The sequence below is a fragment of the Ricinus communis genome, chromosome 5, assembly GCF_019578655.1.
Source record: "Ricinus communis isolate WT05 ecotype wild-type chromosome 5, ASM1957865v1, whole genome shotgun sequence".
NCBI classification, from domain to species: domain Eukaryota; kingdom Viridiplantae; phylum Streptophyta; class Magnoliopsida; order Malpighiales; family Euphorbiaceae; genus Ricinus; species Ricinus communis.
In genome coordinates, this window is record NC_063260.1 from 13,224,058 (window position 1) to 13,240,838 (window position 16,781).

At 31.4% G+C, this 16,781-nt stretch overlaps 2 protein-coding genes across 3 annotated transcripts; both read left to right on the top strand.

The window, feature by feature from the left end:
• The first annotated feature begins 2,579 nt into the window (after window positions 1-2,579).
• On the top strand, window positions 2,580-7,587 carry LOC8281754 (ADP-ribosylation factor GTPase-activating protein AGD5). Of its 2 annotated transcripts, XM_015720681.3 has the most exons (11): window positions 2,580-2,873; window positions 4,358-4,416; window positions 4,620-4,710; window positions 4,831-4,885; window positions 4,996-5,086; window positions 5,188-5,419; window positions 5,913-6,129; window positions 6,232-6,404; window positions 6,832-7,065; window positions 7,150-7,208; window positions 7,295-7,587. In XM_015720681.3, exons 1-11 carry the CDS (start codon window positions 2,823-2,825, stop codon window positions 7,443-7,445), a joined length of 1,413 nt encoding a protein of 470 aa, XP_015576167.1. In that variant the 5' UTR covers window positions 2,580-2,822; the 3' UTR covers window positions 7,446-7,587. The 2 variants fall into 2 exon arrangements, with proteins under 2 accessions (XP_015576167.1, XP_048229974.1); XM_048374017.1 differs by lacking the exons at window positions 2,580-2,873; window positions 4,358-4,416 and having other exon boundaries at window positions 4,637-4,710; window positions 4,814-4,885.
• A 6,216-nt stretch (window positions 7,588-13,803) lies between these two features.
• LOC8281755 lies at window positions 13,804-15,630 on the top strand. Its single transcript, XM_002521385.4, has 2 exons — window positions 13,804-14,517; window positions 14,923-15,630. The coding sequence occupies exons 1-2, from the start codon at window positions 13,899-13,901 to the stop codon at window positions 15,318-15,320; spliced, it is 1,017 nt and encodes a 338-aa protein (XP_002521431.1). The 5' UTR covers window positions 13,804-13,898; the 3' UTR covers window positions 15,321-15,630.
• The last annotated feature ends 1,151 nt before the right edge of the window (window positions 15,631-16,781 follow it).

Genomic DNA, 16,781 nt, shown 5'->3' on the forward strand with positions numbered 1-16,781 from the left:
CCTTGAGCTCAAAAAATGGATTTTTCTTAAACGCTTCAAAGTTCAGAAAGGGCTCTACAGGAATATTTAAAAACTACTGCAAAAAATGGGTTTTTCTTAATACTAATCTGCAGTATGTGTAGCAGTTGACAACTAACTGTGAATTTTGATAGCACTGAGAATGCATCTTCTAACATTTGACATTTGTAAAATTGACAAGATTTTATACATTATTTTCCACATAAAACACTAACAAATTAAGAAGAAGATATCAGTTGACAACTCAAGGATAAAAAATGTCCAGTCCACAAGATTCACTCTAGAGATTGTAGCACAAAAAATGGAGGAAAAAGAAAGATGACAAATTATGATTTGATCCCACTAAATTCCCACCAAAATTTAGAGGAAGATCTATGATGGGTCATTAACACAAAACAAATGGCCCAAGTACAAGTTTGTCAAAGTTGGAAGGAGATTTTCCATTGCCATGCAACTTTTGTTGAGTGGCATAATGGCCAATTGATTAAGAACAAAATGGACAACCAAACCAACCACTTGTGACTGGAACTGTTGTTAGGATGCATAGAATAGGTGTTTGGTACTGTAAATGTGCCGGCTTGTGTTTGGTCTATAAGAATATCTGTCATCAAATAATTGTCCTCTACCTTCTATTCTTATTATAATCTGACCTCATTTTATATCAATTATTTTTAGAAGAATATTATGATTTTATCTTTAATTAAATGGAACGGCATGACTCTGCCATGGAAGGGCACACCAACCAACCGTCCATGTCATAGCTTCCATAACATTGTTTTTGTTGTCCAATTAAAAGTTTGGAAACTAGAAACAGAAATAATCAACATCTAATTAAAAAAAAAATTATTTTTCTATTGATAATCATTACGTTTTAATAAAATATAATTAAATTGTGTAGATTTTTATTTAATATAGGATTTTTATTTTTAACCTTTGATTGTTGCTTTTTTTTTTTTTACTTTTATAAATGTATATATAAAGACAGGATTTAAATAATATATGAATAAATTATTTAAAAAATAATATGACTTGTAAATTATAAACTAAATCAGATGCGAACGGTATTTTATTTTTAAAGTAAAATATACATAATTGACTCTTTTACCATTGGTACATGTGGTAGATAAAATTTATTGAATATTAAAGATATTAAGAGAATGTTTCAGAAATATTTTAAAATAAAAAAGAAATATCATTTTTACACTTTTTTTCAAAAATATTATTTTTTAATTTTTTTCAAAAATACAGTTTAGTGGTATTTCGTTTTTTCAATTATTTTTTAATTTTTTTATTATTTTATCAAAAAATTAAGAAAACAACTAAAACTGTATTTATAAAAAAAATTAAAAAAATATATTTTTAATATTTTTACACAGTAAAAATAAAAATATATGAATATTTTTATTTCTAAATATTAACTTACATGTAAATATGTATGAACCCAAAGGAGTATGAATGAATCCATAACAAATCTATTTTAATTTGAGTCTAAGCATTAACACGACTTAAGCTAAATTTATGAGATTGTCCTTTTTACATTATAAACTCTTTCCTTATTTAATATATCTAATATGAAATATTCCTTAATAAAAATCGTATCCAAAACAAACTGAATTGTATCCAAAACAAGTTGAATTTATAAATTTAAATTGATAAATTATTATATAAATATCTATTATAAAAAATAGTTTAATTATATTTTTTAAGCTCATTTCATTGATACATGATATTTTATTAGTTTTAATCATTAAAATTATATCTTTTTTTACATGTGAGGAAGTATTAGTTCTACTTTTAATTGGTAAAAATCATAGAATGATATTTTTTTTTATTTTGACAAAAGAAAAATTAACACCGTTACCATTAATTAAAAAAAATTAACTCCAAAAATATAATTGTTTATTTTTTCAAATCTTAAAAATATAATTCAACAATTCTAAAGTTTTAGGTGTTTAATTTATACTTGGACCAAAATTTCAAAAGCTTACCTACGCCTTTTGCTTGTAAAAAGTTAAAAACTAATTACTTAAGTATTAATCTAATATTTGATTGCCAAGTAAAGAAATTATGCTCTAAAACTACATTTTCTGTAGAAATATAATTTTTATTTTACTTTATTGTTTTGGGTACATGTGTGAAAAAATAACTTTATTTGATAATTTTAAGATTTCAATTTTATAAGCAAATTATAACTATTCAAGTAATAAGCATTAAAAGAAAAATTATATATAGACATTTAATATTTTTTTAATACCATTTCTAATAATAAAAAAAATATAATTTTTCCAAGATTATTATCATCTAAAATTACTAATTTTTAAAAAATAAAAATAAAAATAAAATTAATTTTCAAAACCTATTATCCAAATGTAAAAAAGTTATATTCTGACATTCATAATGAACTTATTTATTATGGACATTTTATTATTTAAAAGGCTAAAAGTAAAACGATTATACAGAGAAAGAAAAGCGCCGTCAAAGAGTACTCACGCGTGACGCGCTACGGAAGAATTTAAAGAAGGCGCTGAAATCGCCACCACCAAAACCAATTCAAGGCCTTTGCACGCGCTGGTCTCAAATTTAAAAAAGGAAAAACTAATTCTCCATTAGAACAAAAAGAAGGAGAAGAAGAAAGTCAAGAGCAAAAGCAAAGATACCCACCTTTGCCATTTCTTCTTCTACTTCTCTAACTTCCTTCCTTTAAACGTTCTCTTTGATTCTAAGGCCACCCACGAAGTAATTGACGAGTTTATACTATAAAATTTGTTTCTTTATTGAGAGATAGAGACAAGAGTCTGCCTAATATGAACCAGAAGGCTAACGTTTCTAAAGAGCTTAATGCTAAGCATAGAAAGGTTTCATCTTCTATTATAGTTTTTTTCATATCTATGACTATTCTCTTGCTTGTAAAGTTTTTGTTTCTGGAACCTTATATTGTTTTCTTTAAATGGCAACTGTGTCTTCGTTGTTTTTGGATTCAATTCTATTGTGTTTACCTGTTTTAATCCTTCTTTTTCTTTGTAACTTGTTTTATTGATAAGAGGAGTTTAAGCAAAAAAATGAATATTGAACTTTTGGGTTTTTTTAGGTGTCTGTATTGGTAGATGTTAAACATAGTGCAAAGTAAGGGAATTTTTGTTTTCAAATTTATATGTTATTTGGGAGTGTGTTCTTGTTCTAAATTTAATTCCCAATGACTTTGGATCACAAAACAAATCTTCTCTATTTTATTATTGAGCTTCTCAACCATGATCCTTACTAGTTGCTCCTAATATCTTGCCATTACTGAAATTTGACTGTTACTACGCTTTTCCACAACCTTTTTCTTCATTATTGGTCATTCTAACAATTAAATCCATTTCTTTCTTCTTTTTTTCGCATATGTAATTGATGGTATCGATGAATCTGAGAACGCCTGAACCAAATACATTAATGTACCGAGGGGTAACATGTACGCAAATTATTAGATGATTTTTCAATACAAAATGACATTTTATAGTAAAAAATGAGGTTTTAGGGAGGTTAGACAAGGAAAACACTTGCTTATGAAGATTTGGAGCTTATGATTATAAAGAGTAATTTACTAATTACATGAGAGATGTTAAACTTATGCCAAAATCTATGTGATAAGGGTGAGACTTCAGTAATTTGAATTTAGTTATGATCTTACAAAAATATGTGATGAATGACCCCATGTGCAGCTATTCTATTCATGTTGTATTGAGTAATTAGGTAAAGAAACTTGTTTCAAGTTCATTTAGTGCTCTGAAGAAGTTTGGTTATCCCTGGCTGTTTCAGTCCAAGGTCCATGTTAGCTGTAACTAGAGAAGAGTTGGTGATGCATAATGGATTTTGTGGAATAAATTTCTATAAAACTCTACTGTCTAACATAGGGTGTATGCCTTTCATACTTATGTTTTACTTCATGCACTAGAAAATAAACTTATACGATTATGTTGAATACATGTATGTAGTATACTTCTATGGTAATTGCTACTTAACATCTTCTAGCATTAATATAAATTGGAACTGCTATATTTTAAGAAAAAGGTGAACGGTCTTTTCACTGCAGTTTTATAATTGTTGTTCCAATTCCTTTTTCTCGTCTTGGTAGGGTATGGGAACTTATGCCTTCTGTAAAAGAAATTTCTTTCTTTGTCTCCTTCTCTTATTAATCATGTGTTATTTCCTGAGGTTGTAATGTAATTTCACATCAATTGTATCAAATTGTTTATTTGAACTGATTAAGTGATTCTCTTCTTTAGTTTTGTCTACCTTAATGATTAGAAATAAACCTCACTGTATCACCTTGCTTGGTCCCCTTTTTTTTTATTTGCAGATTTTGGAAGGTCTCCTTAAATTACCAGAGAATAGGGAGTGTGCTGATTGCAAAACCAAGTAGGCATCTGACACAGTTTATCATTTTGTTATAAAGAAACAGTTCATGCATTCATATATTAACTCATTCGAAGAGTAATGAAAATGATAATCTTGAGCTATTAATTATATATTCAAGTTCCCATTGAGTAGTGGCTTGTTAGCAGTATCTTATTTAGACGTGGTCTGAAGAGTTTTAACTCCTGGTGATGTTTGCCATACAGAGGTCCACGATGGGCTAGTGTAAATCTGGGAATCTTCATTTGCATGCAGTGCTCCGGGGTGCATAGAAGTCTTGGAGTACACATATCAAAGGTGGACAATCTCTCTCCATTTAAACAATTTGCATTCTTTTGTAGTAAGATCCTCTTATGAACTACAGGTGCTATTTTGGGATGTCAAATTAATTCAATTATAGTTGTTATTCTAATACAGGTAAGATCTGCCACTTTAGACACATGGCTTCCAGAGCAAATTGCATTTATCCAATGTAAGCACTATTTATTTATATCTGACTTATATTCATTTTTGTCTTCCCAACTTACACTGAAAATTAATCCACCTGTTTTTAAGAATATATCTAATGATTGTTGCTCACAGCTATGGGGAATGACAAATCAAATAGCTACTGGGAAGCAGAGTTGCCTCCCAATTATGATAGAGTTGGAATTGAGAACTTCATTCATGCAAAGTAAGACCTGGAGTAAGATTTTGCTCGAGTCTATTTTTTGAACTGTCACTATTATTAGCTTTAGTAACTGGATCATTTGTTCATGGATGGCTATCTATTAGGTATGAGGAAAAGAGATGGGTTTCCAGGGAAGGTCAAGCAAGATCACCTTCGAGGGGGAGTGTAGAGAAGGGGTCAGTTTATAGACCAGTACCAGAAAGCAGTAGTCATAAGCCAATGAATAGCGTTAACAATGCTTTTGAGGAGAAGAAAAGCACCCCTCCACGCATTACAAATGATAGCAAACCTGCTTTCAAGAGTTGCACTCCAGCATCTGCTAAAACATCCCAACAGGTAGATACCATTTTCTTTCTCTTCTTAGTTGGCATCCAAATATCCATACTCCCTGTTTATGTATAGCCATTTTACACACAAGATAATGAGAAACTGTTTTTACTTAGCTTACGCTTTATTATTGTGTGTTTAAATGTTACAAGTGTTGATGCAATAATGAAAATGCATGCAAGTTATCAATTTTGTCCTGCTAGATTTTTGTTTAGCAAGAAGAAAATGTTTTCGGGAGATTAAAATTCAATGCTACTGTTTATATGATAATCCAAATGTTTTGAGAACATGAAAATGAAAATTAATGTTTGGAGATGAATCAAATAGATAAGTAATAGATTGTCAGAGTCCTACAGAGCCAATTGTTGTAGAAAGTTCAAAAGCATTATGCTTCTTCTTATACAAATTATTTACTTTTTATGACAATATACAAATATATTTATTGCATTTTTTGTGCTCGATTTCTGTTTTATACATTTGAACTAATGGAGTAGATGAACAGGTCTCCGTTGACCCAAAACCACAAGAACCTCTACAGATTTCAGAACCAGCAGTCTCAAAAGCTAAATTGGTAAAGAAGGAAGAGAAAATAACCCCTATTGCCAAACCGGCAAAAGTGGATTATGCAACTGAACTTTTTAACTTGCTTTGCATGGATGATTCAAGTGGAAATTCCTCCAAGGCTTCTGTTGGTGATAATGCTCGGGCTGGTTTCCAAAGTGAGTTTCCTTTGTGATATTCCCTGGTTTTCTATTTGTGGGTTTCTATTCATATTTGCTTTTAACTCTGTTATTACCATTGACCTTAAACCTCACTTTCAGCTGCCAAAGTTGAATCAGCATCAGGAGGAAGTGATGCACCAAATATATCTGAAAGCAAGATGCATTCCAAACAAGAAGCTGAGAGAATAATTAAAGATTCGCCGCCAGTAGCTCCATTCTCAGGGAAACCCCAAAATGAGGCAAAGAATGATATTATGAATCTCTTTGAGAAGGTAGATATCATAAAGTTTCTAGGGTGAGATTTGACCTAGAAATGATCATTGATAGTTGTTGCAGCAAAACATGATTCATCTTCCTGATCTAGTGGGTATTAGTTGGGAGAAGAACAATGAATTCAGTATGGACCATTGCAGTAAGAGGATTATGATACTAGTTTAATTTTGGCATCTAGACATCTGTGTGATATATGGTAGCTTTACACTTGTGTTTACTAGAGTTCGTGAAAAAAGTGAAATTGAAGATTCAATGTTTACAATAACCTAAAAGAGGGAAAAATTGGAGGGGGAAAAAAAAGAAAAATCTTGTTATGAATTGAGAAACAAAAAGAAAATTAAAATTCCTTGTATTTTTGTTTTTCTTGTAATGTTATTATTAGTTTAGGTTGACTATCTTACCATTTTACTTGTTTATTTTGCACAGTCCAGCAAGGCGTCTCCATTTTCTGTCCATCAACAACAAATCACTATGTTATCCCAAGAGCAGCAAGTCCTCATGGCAGCTGCAGTGAAGTCTGGTGGATTTCAAACCTGTCCTCCCAATGTACAAAATGTTATTCCCAATGGCAGTTATTTATCCAGTCACAATTGGGGAAGCATTGGCTATCAACTTCCTGGAATGATGATGCCAACCACTGATCTACAAAAACATATTCAGGTTGAACTCTTAAAAGCCTACGTCAAACTGTATTATGATCGAAAACCCCTTTAACTTAATTCTTTTATGATGTTCTTTTGCCAGATTGGTAACAACCAGCATATATATTCAGCAGGGAACTCGGTTAACATTCCAGTATCAAGGTAATTGTTTGATGGGGCATTTGATTGCGCTATCAGCTCTAGCTTATCATGTACACTTACATGTATATTCCTGGATCAATTTGCAGCATGTATAGCCCAGGGCCAGTAGCTCCAATAAATGGTGTAACAAATATTAGATCAACTATGCCGCCTCCGTCATTTCCCATGGCTCCAGCTCAACCTCAAGGATACTATGATTTATCCTATCTAGAACAAGGCATGTCTACAAAACGATGACCAATTACATCATTCCATCATAGATAGTTACATCACAAGAAATTTAGGTTCATATTGCCTTGTAGTTTTTACTGCTTTCATTTGTATTGATTTGTATTGATATAGTACTTGATATAATAAAGCTGCATTCATATTTTTTTTAGCTCGATTTGTTTTTTGTTTTCCCTTTACACTAGCAGATGAAGTTATTGTAGTCCATCATAATCGGGACTTCCATGGTGGTGCATTACATCTTAAGTTTCCGCTATTGCTGTATTTAATGTATTTATGCGACTGATTGAACAACTCAAATGCCCTCTATCTCCAAATTGAAATATCTTTGCAGGAAAAGAAATCATGTTGTTTGGTCATGTCCCTGTAGGCTTCTAAATGAGAATGTACATCTGCACCTACACCTGTATATAAAGTTAATAAATCAATCATGTTACAGTATCAAATTCAATGCTAGAGAGACCTACTGTCTAAGCAGTAAAAGTGTTAGCCACAGCATCATGAATGGTTTGGAGATTATATGTAGCAACTACAGAGGTGCATAATTAAAGAATTTCCATCTAAAATGCATGCACATGCATTTCACCGACACTGTTTTTCAGTTGCCTACGCCAGTAGTCAAGGGCTCAGCGCATATTGTAGATCAACAGTTCAACTTTTGGCAGCTCAAGCTGTTTAATATAACCCAAAAAGGAAAAAGAAGTGATTATACAAACACATCAGTTCTGCCATTGTAGTTAAAACAGCTTACAATTCAATATTTCTTACAATATATATGAATACGAGTAGCACCCCATCGATGACGTCTCCAAAAGTGTGAGATTTTGAATCCGAACCATAATCGGAGCCATTGAAAAAGCAAAAGCAGTATAGAATTTATAATGATACGTTCACCTAATCTAGCATTTAGGTAACCTAAAGTGGGAATATAAAGAAGTAATCTAGGAGTTTTTTCAAATTACGTTTTCACTAAACTAATACTAATAAGTTATCTAGTTGAAGATTTTCAACTCAAGAAAAAGAGAAGAAAATAAGAGCTGCATATGTAAGAATCTTCTGAGAAATATACATAATTGTGGGCGGGTGTTAACATATGGCATAAAGCTGAGAAATGGGCGGTGCATAGTAATGGATTTGGACTTTGGGGTCTCTCTATTTTGTGTTCTGGTGTCTCCTTATCTTAACGTTCACTGAATATATATATATGTTATCTACTTGTTCTTACCAAATTATTTTTGCAAATTTTGGTCATCCTCTTTCCATTCTCCAAATGGAAAATATCACAAAAATAATCTGCTTTAACCTGAAGTATACAGTAGTACTATTGGTTAATGGGCATGGTTTCCTATATTTTTGATATTAGACCATCGGTATTATTCTTAAAATAAAAAATATTGATTTACTGAGATTTAATTTATATCAAAAGTGGGCAAATATTAATCAAAACGCAGTAAAAAGAATAAAATTAGCCTCCTAACGCTACTAAAATTATCAATAAAAGAAAAAAGTAGTAAATGTAGCCTCATAATACTACTGACATTATTAATAAACAAAACAATAATCGTTCATCTTATATGGATACGATTGAATTCAAGTTTGTTCCATTTTAGCTAAACATTTAATTCATATAATAAAAATGATATATAAGTATGGCTTAGCCTACTGATGGGTCCGATAAATAAAAAAGAGTAACTCGGTATGGGGAAACCCTGAAGATGCTGCAATTAGGGTTACACCACCGTCCACACATGCAAGGTGGCATGAAACCACTTCATATAGTAAGTATAATTCAGGAATCTGGATGTTTCCTTGGCTCTTAAAAACAGAGAATTGATTATCTTCCTCACTAGTCATTCACGTATCCCTTCAGTTTAATTTCCAACTTTATATTTTTCATATATATTAAACAGGACAAAGCCATGCATGAGAAAAAAGAAAAAGAAAAACAAAAACTATATATCCTTAAGTAACCCATCTGGGACTGGTAGTTAGGCTTTCTTAACTGCTAATCCTGTTAGAGGGACCTACCCACATCATCTCAAGATTTAAACCCTTCCTATATTTATAAAATTTTGTACGTCTCCCTCCTCCAGTTCTAGACAAAGTTATGTTGCCGACAGAAAATTAACCATGTAATATGTCCCATATACCATCTCCTATATATATATATATATATATATATATATTGTTTTATCTAAGTAAAAGAAAATATAATTATAATAATAATTTGATCCCCATCTGTGAATGCGCAAAAGATTCAATATCTTATCTTGGTCATAAATTAAAACTGCTTCTTATTATTATTAAGTTTACATGTAAATTGACTATTTTTTATCATAATAAATAGAAAAATAACGTGTATATATGAATATTTATGTTTTAATGTTAGATGATTGACACAATTTTATTATTTAAAATTAATAAATATGTGTCAATTATTTTTCTATTTAATATATAAATAAAACACACAAGTGTAGAAAAGTTTTTTATATTACACTATATGCATTTTCTTCATCCTCTCTACGATTTTCATTAAAGCGAGTCAACTTTATCCATTTGACAACACTATTAATGGACCGACCGACCATTTGTGTCGAAGCTTTTCTCACACGGTAATGCAATACTTTACTTACAGCAAGAAATCTTTGGATGTCCACTTCAAGCATAGCTTGAATATCCACAAAAGGGTTTTTCTTGAAAACGACTAAACCATCAGTAGGAATCTTAATCACTAGGTTAATTACGCAAAGCTTAATCTATATATAACTGTTCTTGCAACTGCTGAGCTATTGAATGCCATCTGGCCTAATCGAGTGCTTTCTAGTTTCTTTTTTCCTGGATGCCCGGAGGATTAAGACATAGATTAGTTTCATTAAAACTAATTAATTAACTAAAAAAATGGTAATTATATATATTAAGCACCAGGAATAACTACTTCTATTGTATGCATATGCATGCGATTCCATATATATTATGTCAATATTCTTCTCAGTTGACTTGGTGAGTCTTCATTAAGTAATAATAGTACCAGACATATTATATGCCGTAGATATTATTAAAGGGAAAAAAACCAGAAAAATTAAGCTGAAAGGAATATTATATTATTGTTAATAGGTTAATTTCATATGTTTGTGATTAATAATTCCCCATTTATGCTTAAACTTCAGCAACTTTTTTTTTTTGTAATCAGATGAATATTTTGGATTTTTTTTCTTTATATAATAGACAATCATCCTATTGATTTTCTTTGTTTCAGTTATGGTCGTAGCAGTCCAAGATGGCTTTCATAGTTTATGAAAGTGAGCTCTAATGGAGCAGACCGATCACGAACTTTCCGATCTGTTGACCGCTCCTGCGCCACCGTCCAGATTGATTAACGTGGGGTTGCAGTTCACAAGCATGCATCTTTGTCCAACCATGCAGTTACTTATCTTGTATATAATTTCTTCTGATGTCAGGACCTTTTGAGACCAAAAGAAAAGAAAGAAGCCTAGGACTGAAGCAAATGCCACAATATGGAGTGACGGTTAGTTCAGTTTCTGCCAATGTGGAGTGGGACCTAATCCCATATTTCATTCCAAACGCCATAAGTGTCTTGCTACATATTCACAATTAAACACTTAAATATAAATATATATATAAGAATTCTATCTCTTTTTCTATCCAAAGATGAAAATAATTTATAATTTTAATGATGTTTACTTGGAGCCAAGAATACTAACATTCAAATGTTTCAAACCCATTAAATGATAAGATAACTGGTATTCAGTCCCCTTTTTCATTGCAGATTTAGAGATGTAATATTTTCAATTTTATTTTATTAAATCTCTTAATTCTTCATTTTATTTTATCAAATTTTTTGTATTTTTTTATTAAATTCTTTTATCTATATATGAAAAAATAAGCTTTAAAATTCTTATTTTTTACGTCTCAATCTCTTAAAGTTTTTTATAATTTAAAATTTTCTAAAATATTAGTTATATAAATTTTTTAAATTTATATTATATTATTATTTTTATATCTTATTGCTGTCCTTTTCGTATCTTTTTAGTATCACTCTTTTTTTAGAAAATTATGACAATATCATTTTATTTTATTTTTTTTGTGTTTACCCTTAGATTACACCATTCAAGTAATTAACACCGCCAACAGAATTAATACTTTTATTACATAATACTCTTTCTTTATTCTTATGTTAGTGATGTAAAAACTGAACAAAAAATTAGTTATGTTATATTATCAATTAAATATTTTAATACAAAATAAAATGAGTGTGTATTTATTTACTCTTAAAATTTAATGAGCATTTAAATATTGTGTCCATTTACCCTTTCAAATTCAATAAACATTCACATAAAATGGTGTGTCTTTAATGGAAATTCACATACAAAAATGTATTAAAAATATAAAATTAGTTTTATAATTTCATATAACAGTTTAAGTTTTTAGAAGATATATTCTTTAAAAAATCCTATATTTCCAAGAAACTGTATTTAATTTATTAAATTTACACGTCCAGAAAAAACACCACATCCTAAAAAAAGTGAATTTGGATCATAATTAAAAGAATTATACAGTTGAATAAGTAGTGGTACTAATTTATTAGAAAAGAATCAACCTAGTGGCTCAATACGCTATCTAAAGCTTTCTATCTTTTTGGTAGATTGAGTTTACGTTAATCAAGTAGTATTTAATTAACTACCTGATTATGATGGTTACCTATTATACAAATTTAGAATATAATCATGTACCCTCTACGTGTGTGTATTCACATGCATCTCCTAACTAAACTATTCAAGTCAAAATTGTTGAACGTTGATTTCAGCTCACTTGACCTATAAGAATGGCCCAAGCGTACATACCGTATGGAAAAATCTTCACATATACAATAGACATCTTCAAAACACAAGCAATATTGCGATTGACATCATATTTATCAATTATTTATCTCTCAAAATAATTAGGGAATGAGATTTCACTATACGTAACTATACAAATTCTCCTTTACATTATAATATTCGTAAAATCACAATACATGTCAATAGACTTCAAATCCGTCGTTGTAGCACTAACTTTACAACTAGATATAGAAATCCAACCAAAACGAGTACATCAACACTTTTAAGAATATAATTTTAAAATTTCAATTCAAATTCTTAAATCATTTGTTGAAAGTCGTCCAACTACTGTGATATGACCGGAGATGATATTTCTTAAAATAAATCAGTTGGAGATATATATTAGACTTCAAAGAAGCTAGAAACACCAATGTGCGCAAATCCTTATTTATATTCTTTCACATTAATTTTGGTGAGGGATAGCCAATAAGGTACCAACTTTTCTACATTTTCCATTTTTGGTTATAAACCTTTTCACAAATCAAAAGTAGTGTAAAGGATGGTCGGTCAGGGTTACACCCACCGAGCTGATGCCGCACGTGCCAATGGCGAGCCAGCCCGCACCCATAGGACCAGCGCCCTGCGATCTTGGTACAGGTTGCGTGAGTAACGGTCACTAATATGACCGTTGGGGGATGGCTCCATTTTAAATATTGAAGTTCGGTTCTGACAGCTAAAGGCTATAACTGGGCCACTGGGCAATTATAATTATATACTCCCAAATGCCTCCATCCAGCAGTTCTCGAGAAAAAAAAAAGCTCACACCGCATATAAATAACCCATCTCCAAAGTTCACTTTTCTTCAGGCCTTTGCAATATTAAAATTATTTCTGTGGCCACACTGGAATTATAATGGGATAATTAACATATATTATAATATATATATATATTCATCGTTCAAACATTAGATATAATGTAAAAATTAAAACTAATTTAGTTTTTTTTTCTGAAACTAATAACTATACGAAAGATTATATCTTTTTTTATTAATACAACTTGCTACTAAATATGCCATCCTTTGTGAAAATTAACAATGAAATTATTATTTATGAAATTCAAAGATTGGGCAGAATATGATGTGCAACACAAATTTGTCATGGCATAATTGCTAAGCAAGCAAGCCATAATAGAGTACCACTGTTTTTAAAATCATTATCATATATATACTATAAAAAGAAAAAGAATTAGAGGCTTCATACTTAACTTTGGCAAAAACAGAATATTTTAATTGTGCTTTAATCTATCTAATATTTCTTTTAAACAACTAGGCCACCTCAGATTTTACTTTAATCATTCCGTTAATAAGAAAAAGATATGAAGAACCCACTATGGAAGCTCCCGTACATATAAACTCTCACACACTCCACACATCTCAACCATCCGCATTCACCCCTCACCTAAATCCAACGGCCTACATTTGTCCACTAGCCGCGTCCCCGCACTCCTCCTCTATATAACCACAACCACTTTCTCTCCCTCACTCCCCAAATCCACACTAAAGACAGACACACTCCTCCATTTCCCAAATGTAAGTTGGAACAAAACAAAAAAGAAGGAAGAAAAAATGGGTTCGCTCTCACTTTCACTTCAAATTGTAATGATTTCCACTGGAATATTATCACTAGCTTTGGTTTGTAAAGTCTCTGTTCCATTAGTCATAAATTTCTCTGTTCAACAAGCTCCTAGTCTATGGAGTTCACTTTGTTCTTGGCTTAAACCTCCTTATCTTTATGTTATACTCAATTGTATCATTATCACCATCGCTGCCTCTTCAAGGTTCCACCATAGCCATGGCGATAATAATAAAGATCACCATCAAGAAGTACCACCTGCACCCAAAATTTCGTTACCAGAGCCCGATCATCATTTTCCCTACGAGATAAAGGTTTCTACGGCGGAGTATTATGGAGGTCTGCCGGTGGAGGAGGAGGTTGTGTATGAGCAGAGAGAGGTGGAGAAGGTCAGTGCAGATGTCTTTGAGGATAAGAGTACTGTTACGGCGAACGGTTCTTTGGAGGTTGTTGAGGATAAAGATGAAGACTTTGTAATCTCCAAGTCCACGTGGGTTCCTTCGAAGAGAATTGATCCATCGGAAAGTCAGCCGGAACTTCTTATTCCGGCTGAGAAACCTCTGATTTCTGCTCGTTTTGGTCATCGGAAACCGGTTAAAGCCAGTCCTGAAGGTATGGATTATTTTGCTTTTCTTTCTTTACTCCACAACGGCTAGATTTTCAAGCATGTTTTTGAAATTGCATGTTTTTTTTTTCTTTTGGTCGGCGTCCACTTGGGCCTTTTCCGGCGCCGTGTTCGAAGATTTTGTGTTAAACGTGTCGTATCAAGATTTGAAACCTATGGCTCTCATATGTGCTTTAACATGAAACGCTGTCGTTTAGCCATCACTGCACTTGATTTGAACTTTATACGACAAAATAGAAATCAAAGGCGGCGTCTCTTTGACGCTTTTAATCTGAAAATACAAAAAAGCCCCTCCATATTAAAAAAGAAAGATTAAAAAGTTAGAAACACCGTTAATTAAGAACAAATAGGTAATTCCACGATTAAACATTTTTTGTTGATATATATTCTAGGTGGAAGAGCGTTGAGAGTTGCAAAGCCGAAACGGCAGGAGACGCTGGAAAACACATGGAAAATGATAACGGAGGGACGACCAATGCCATTGACGAGACACTTGAAGAAATCGGATACTTTCGATTATCATGGCCGTCCAGTATGTGAAGCGGACTCACGTTTGGCGAAGAAATCAGAGACGTTGAAGGACAGGACCAATTACCAGCTGCCGCCTGGGAGCAACGGAAACTCTCCTGCGTCATCAGGTGGTAAGCTCAGGAAAGAACCCTCTTTGAGTCAGGACGAGTTGAATCGGCGGGTTGAAGCGTTTATTAAGAAGTTCAATGATGAAATGAGGATGCAGAGGCAAGAGTCTTTGAATCAGTACAAGGAAATGATTAACCGTGGAAGCCATTAATTTTTTTATCATTTCCAAAATATAGCTATTTCCACTGTGGAGAAAACAAAAAAAAAAAAAAAAAAGGTTTTTTTGACAGGTCTGTTTGTTTGATTTTACAGGAACAGGAAATTCTTATTTTAAATATAGGAATTAGAATTTTGAAGGTGGAAGTGTATGGATGAATGGGGGCTTCCATAATATACAGATTGGGATTAAAAGAAATTATTGTGTTTTGTTTGAATATAATAGTGTCTGTAAAGGAAGAAAGTTATTTGTGTTTATGTTTAATGAATGAATGAATGAGTAATATAATACGTGATTTTAGGTATGTGCAAGTAGTCGGATAATATTATTATTTACATTACAAAACAAAATGTAAATTATGGTTCAGTTTATCAGGGCATGGCAAACCTCTCACATCCATTACAATTTACAACTTTTTCCATTATCAATATTATTCAGATTTAAATTTTATTTTATTAATAGATTTTACATTTAGTTCAATTATTTTTTGTTTTACTATTTTTAAATTAATTTTAAATTATTTATATATTAAATTTATAAATAATTAATATATATTTATTAATTTTAAATAATTAAATAAATATATTATTTTTTTATTTATTACGGTAATTATATTGAAGTAAAATCAACTCTAATAATGAATACAATTGTTGAAATAGAAACTGGAAGGATAGGAATGAAATGAGAGAGCTTGAAATTGTTGGAGTAGTAGATTCGGCGGTATCTTGTTGTCTTTGCACATTTGGCAAACTGTCCCCAAACTCGTAAGCTTGGATAGTAAGAAAAGTCAAATAAACTATAATTGTTGGTTCAATAATCAGGAAAAGAAAAGGAAGAAGATAATAATAATAATAATAAAGAGAAGAAGCAATTACAAATAAACTTATCAAAAGAGTAAGAGTGTAACAGTTTGTCAAAATCCCACGAAATGGGGGAGATGGGTCATCGCAGTAATGGCCAGTTATGCCGGCAGCCAAATTTCTATACCTACCAGCAGAACAGAAAGAAGAGCAAACAAAGATATATAATAGTAAGAAAAGTAGCTCTGCTAAATTTGAAGGGGGCTTAAGTTGACCGGAATAACATTTTGCCACACTTCTCAAATGCTCAGCAGTTGACACGAGGCATAGAGAATTTGCTTATTATGCTTCCCCAATAGTTGCAATGACCCAAAGTTACCAGCTTCACTAAAAGGCTGCATCAAAACTAATAGAAACACCGTCAAGAGAGTGTGCACTGGATCACATATCAAAACTAAATGTTCGATTAACTAAAAAGTCAATTTGTTAACTATAATCTTTCAGTTAATCAAATAATAATAATAATAAAAAGAATAGAGAGAAAGAAGGTTTCGTTCTCTAATTTTTTTCAGTAATTGATGAAAATTCTAAAAATTGTTTATTAAGAGTTTTTATTTAAAAATATATAATATTATAAAATGTAAATATTTAAAAA

Bases quoted from the DNA above. Each gene is read 5' to 3' on its own strand.
- LOC8281754 (XM_015720681.3), top strand. From the start codon at position 2,823: ATGAACCAGAAGGCTAACGTTTCTAAAGAGCTTAATGCTAAGCATAGA. The intron at 4,417-4,619 runs GTAGGCATCTGA...TTTGCCATACAG, and splicing joins TGTGCTGATTGCAAAACCAA to AGGTCCACGATGGGCTAGTG. The intron at 4,711-4,830 runs GTGGACAATCTC...ATTCTAATACAG, and splicing joins TTGGAGTACACATATCAAAG to GTAAGATCTGCCACTTTAGA.
- LOC8281755 (XM_002521385.4), top strand. From the start codon at position 13,899: ATGGGTTCGCTCTCACTTTCACTTCAAATTGTAATGATTTCCACTGGA. The intron at 14,518-14,922 runs GTATGGATTATT...TATATATTCTAG, and splicing joins GGTTAAAGCCAGTCCTGAAG to GTGGAAGAGCGTTGAGAGTT.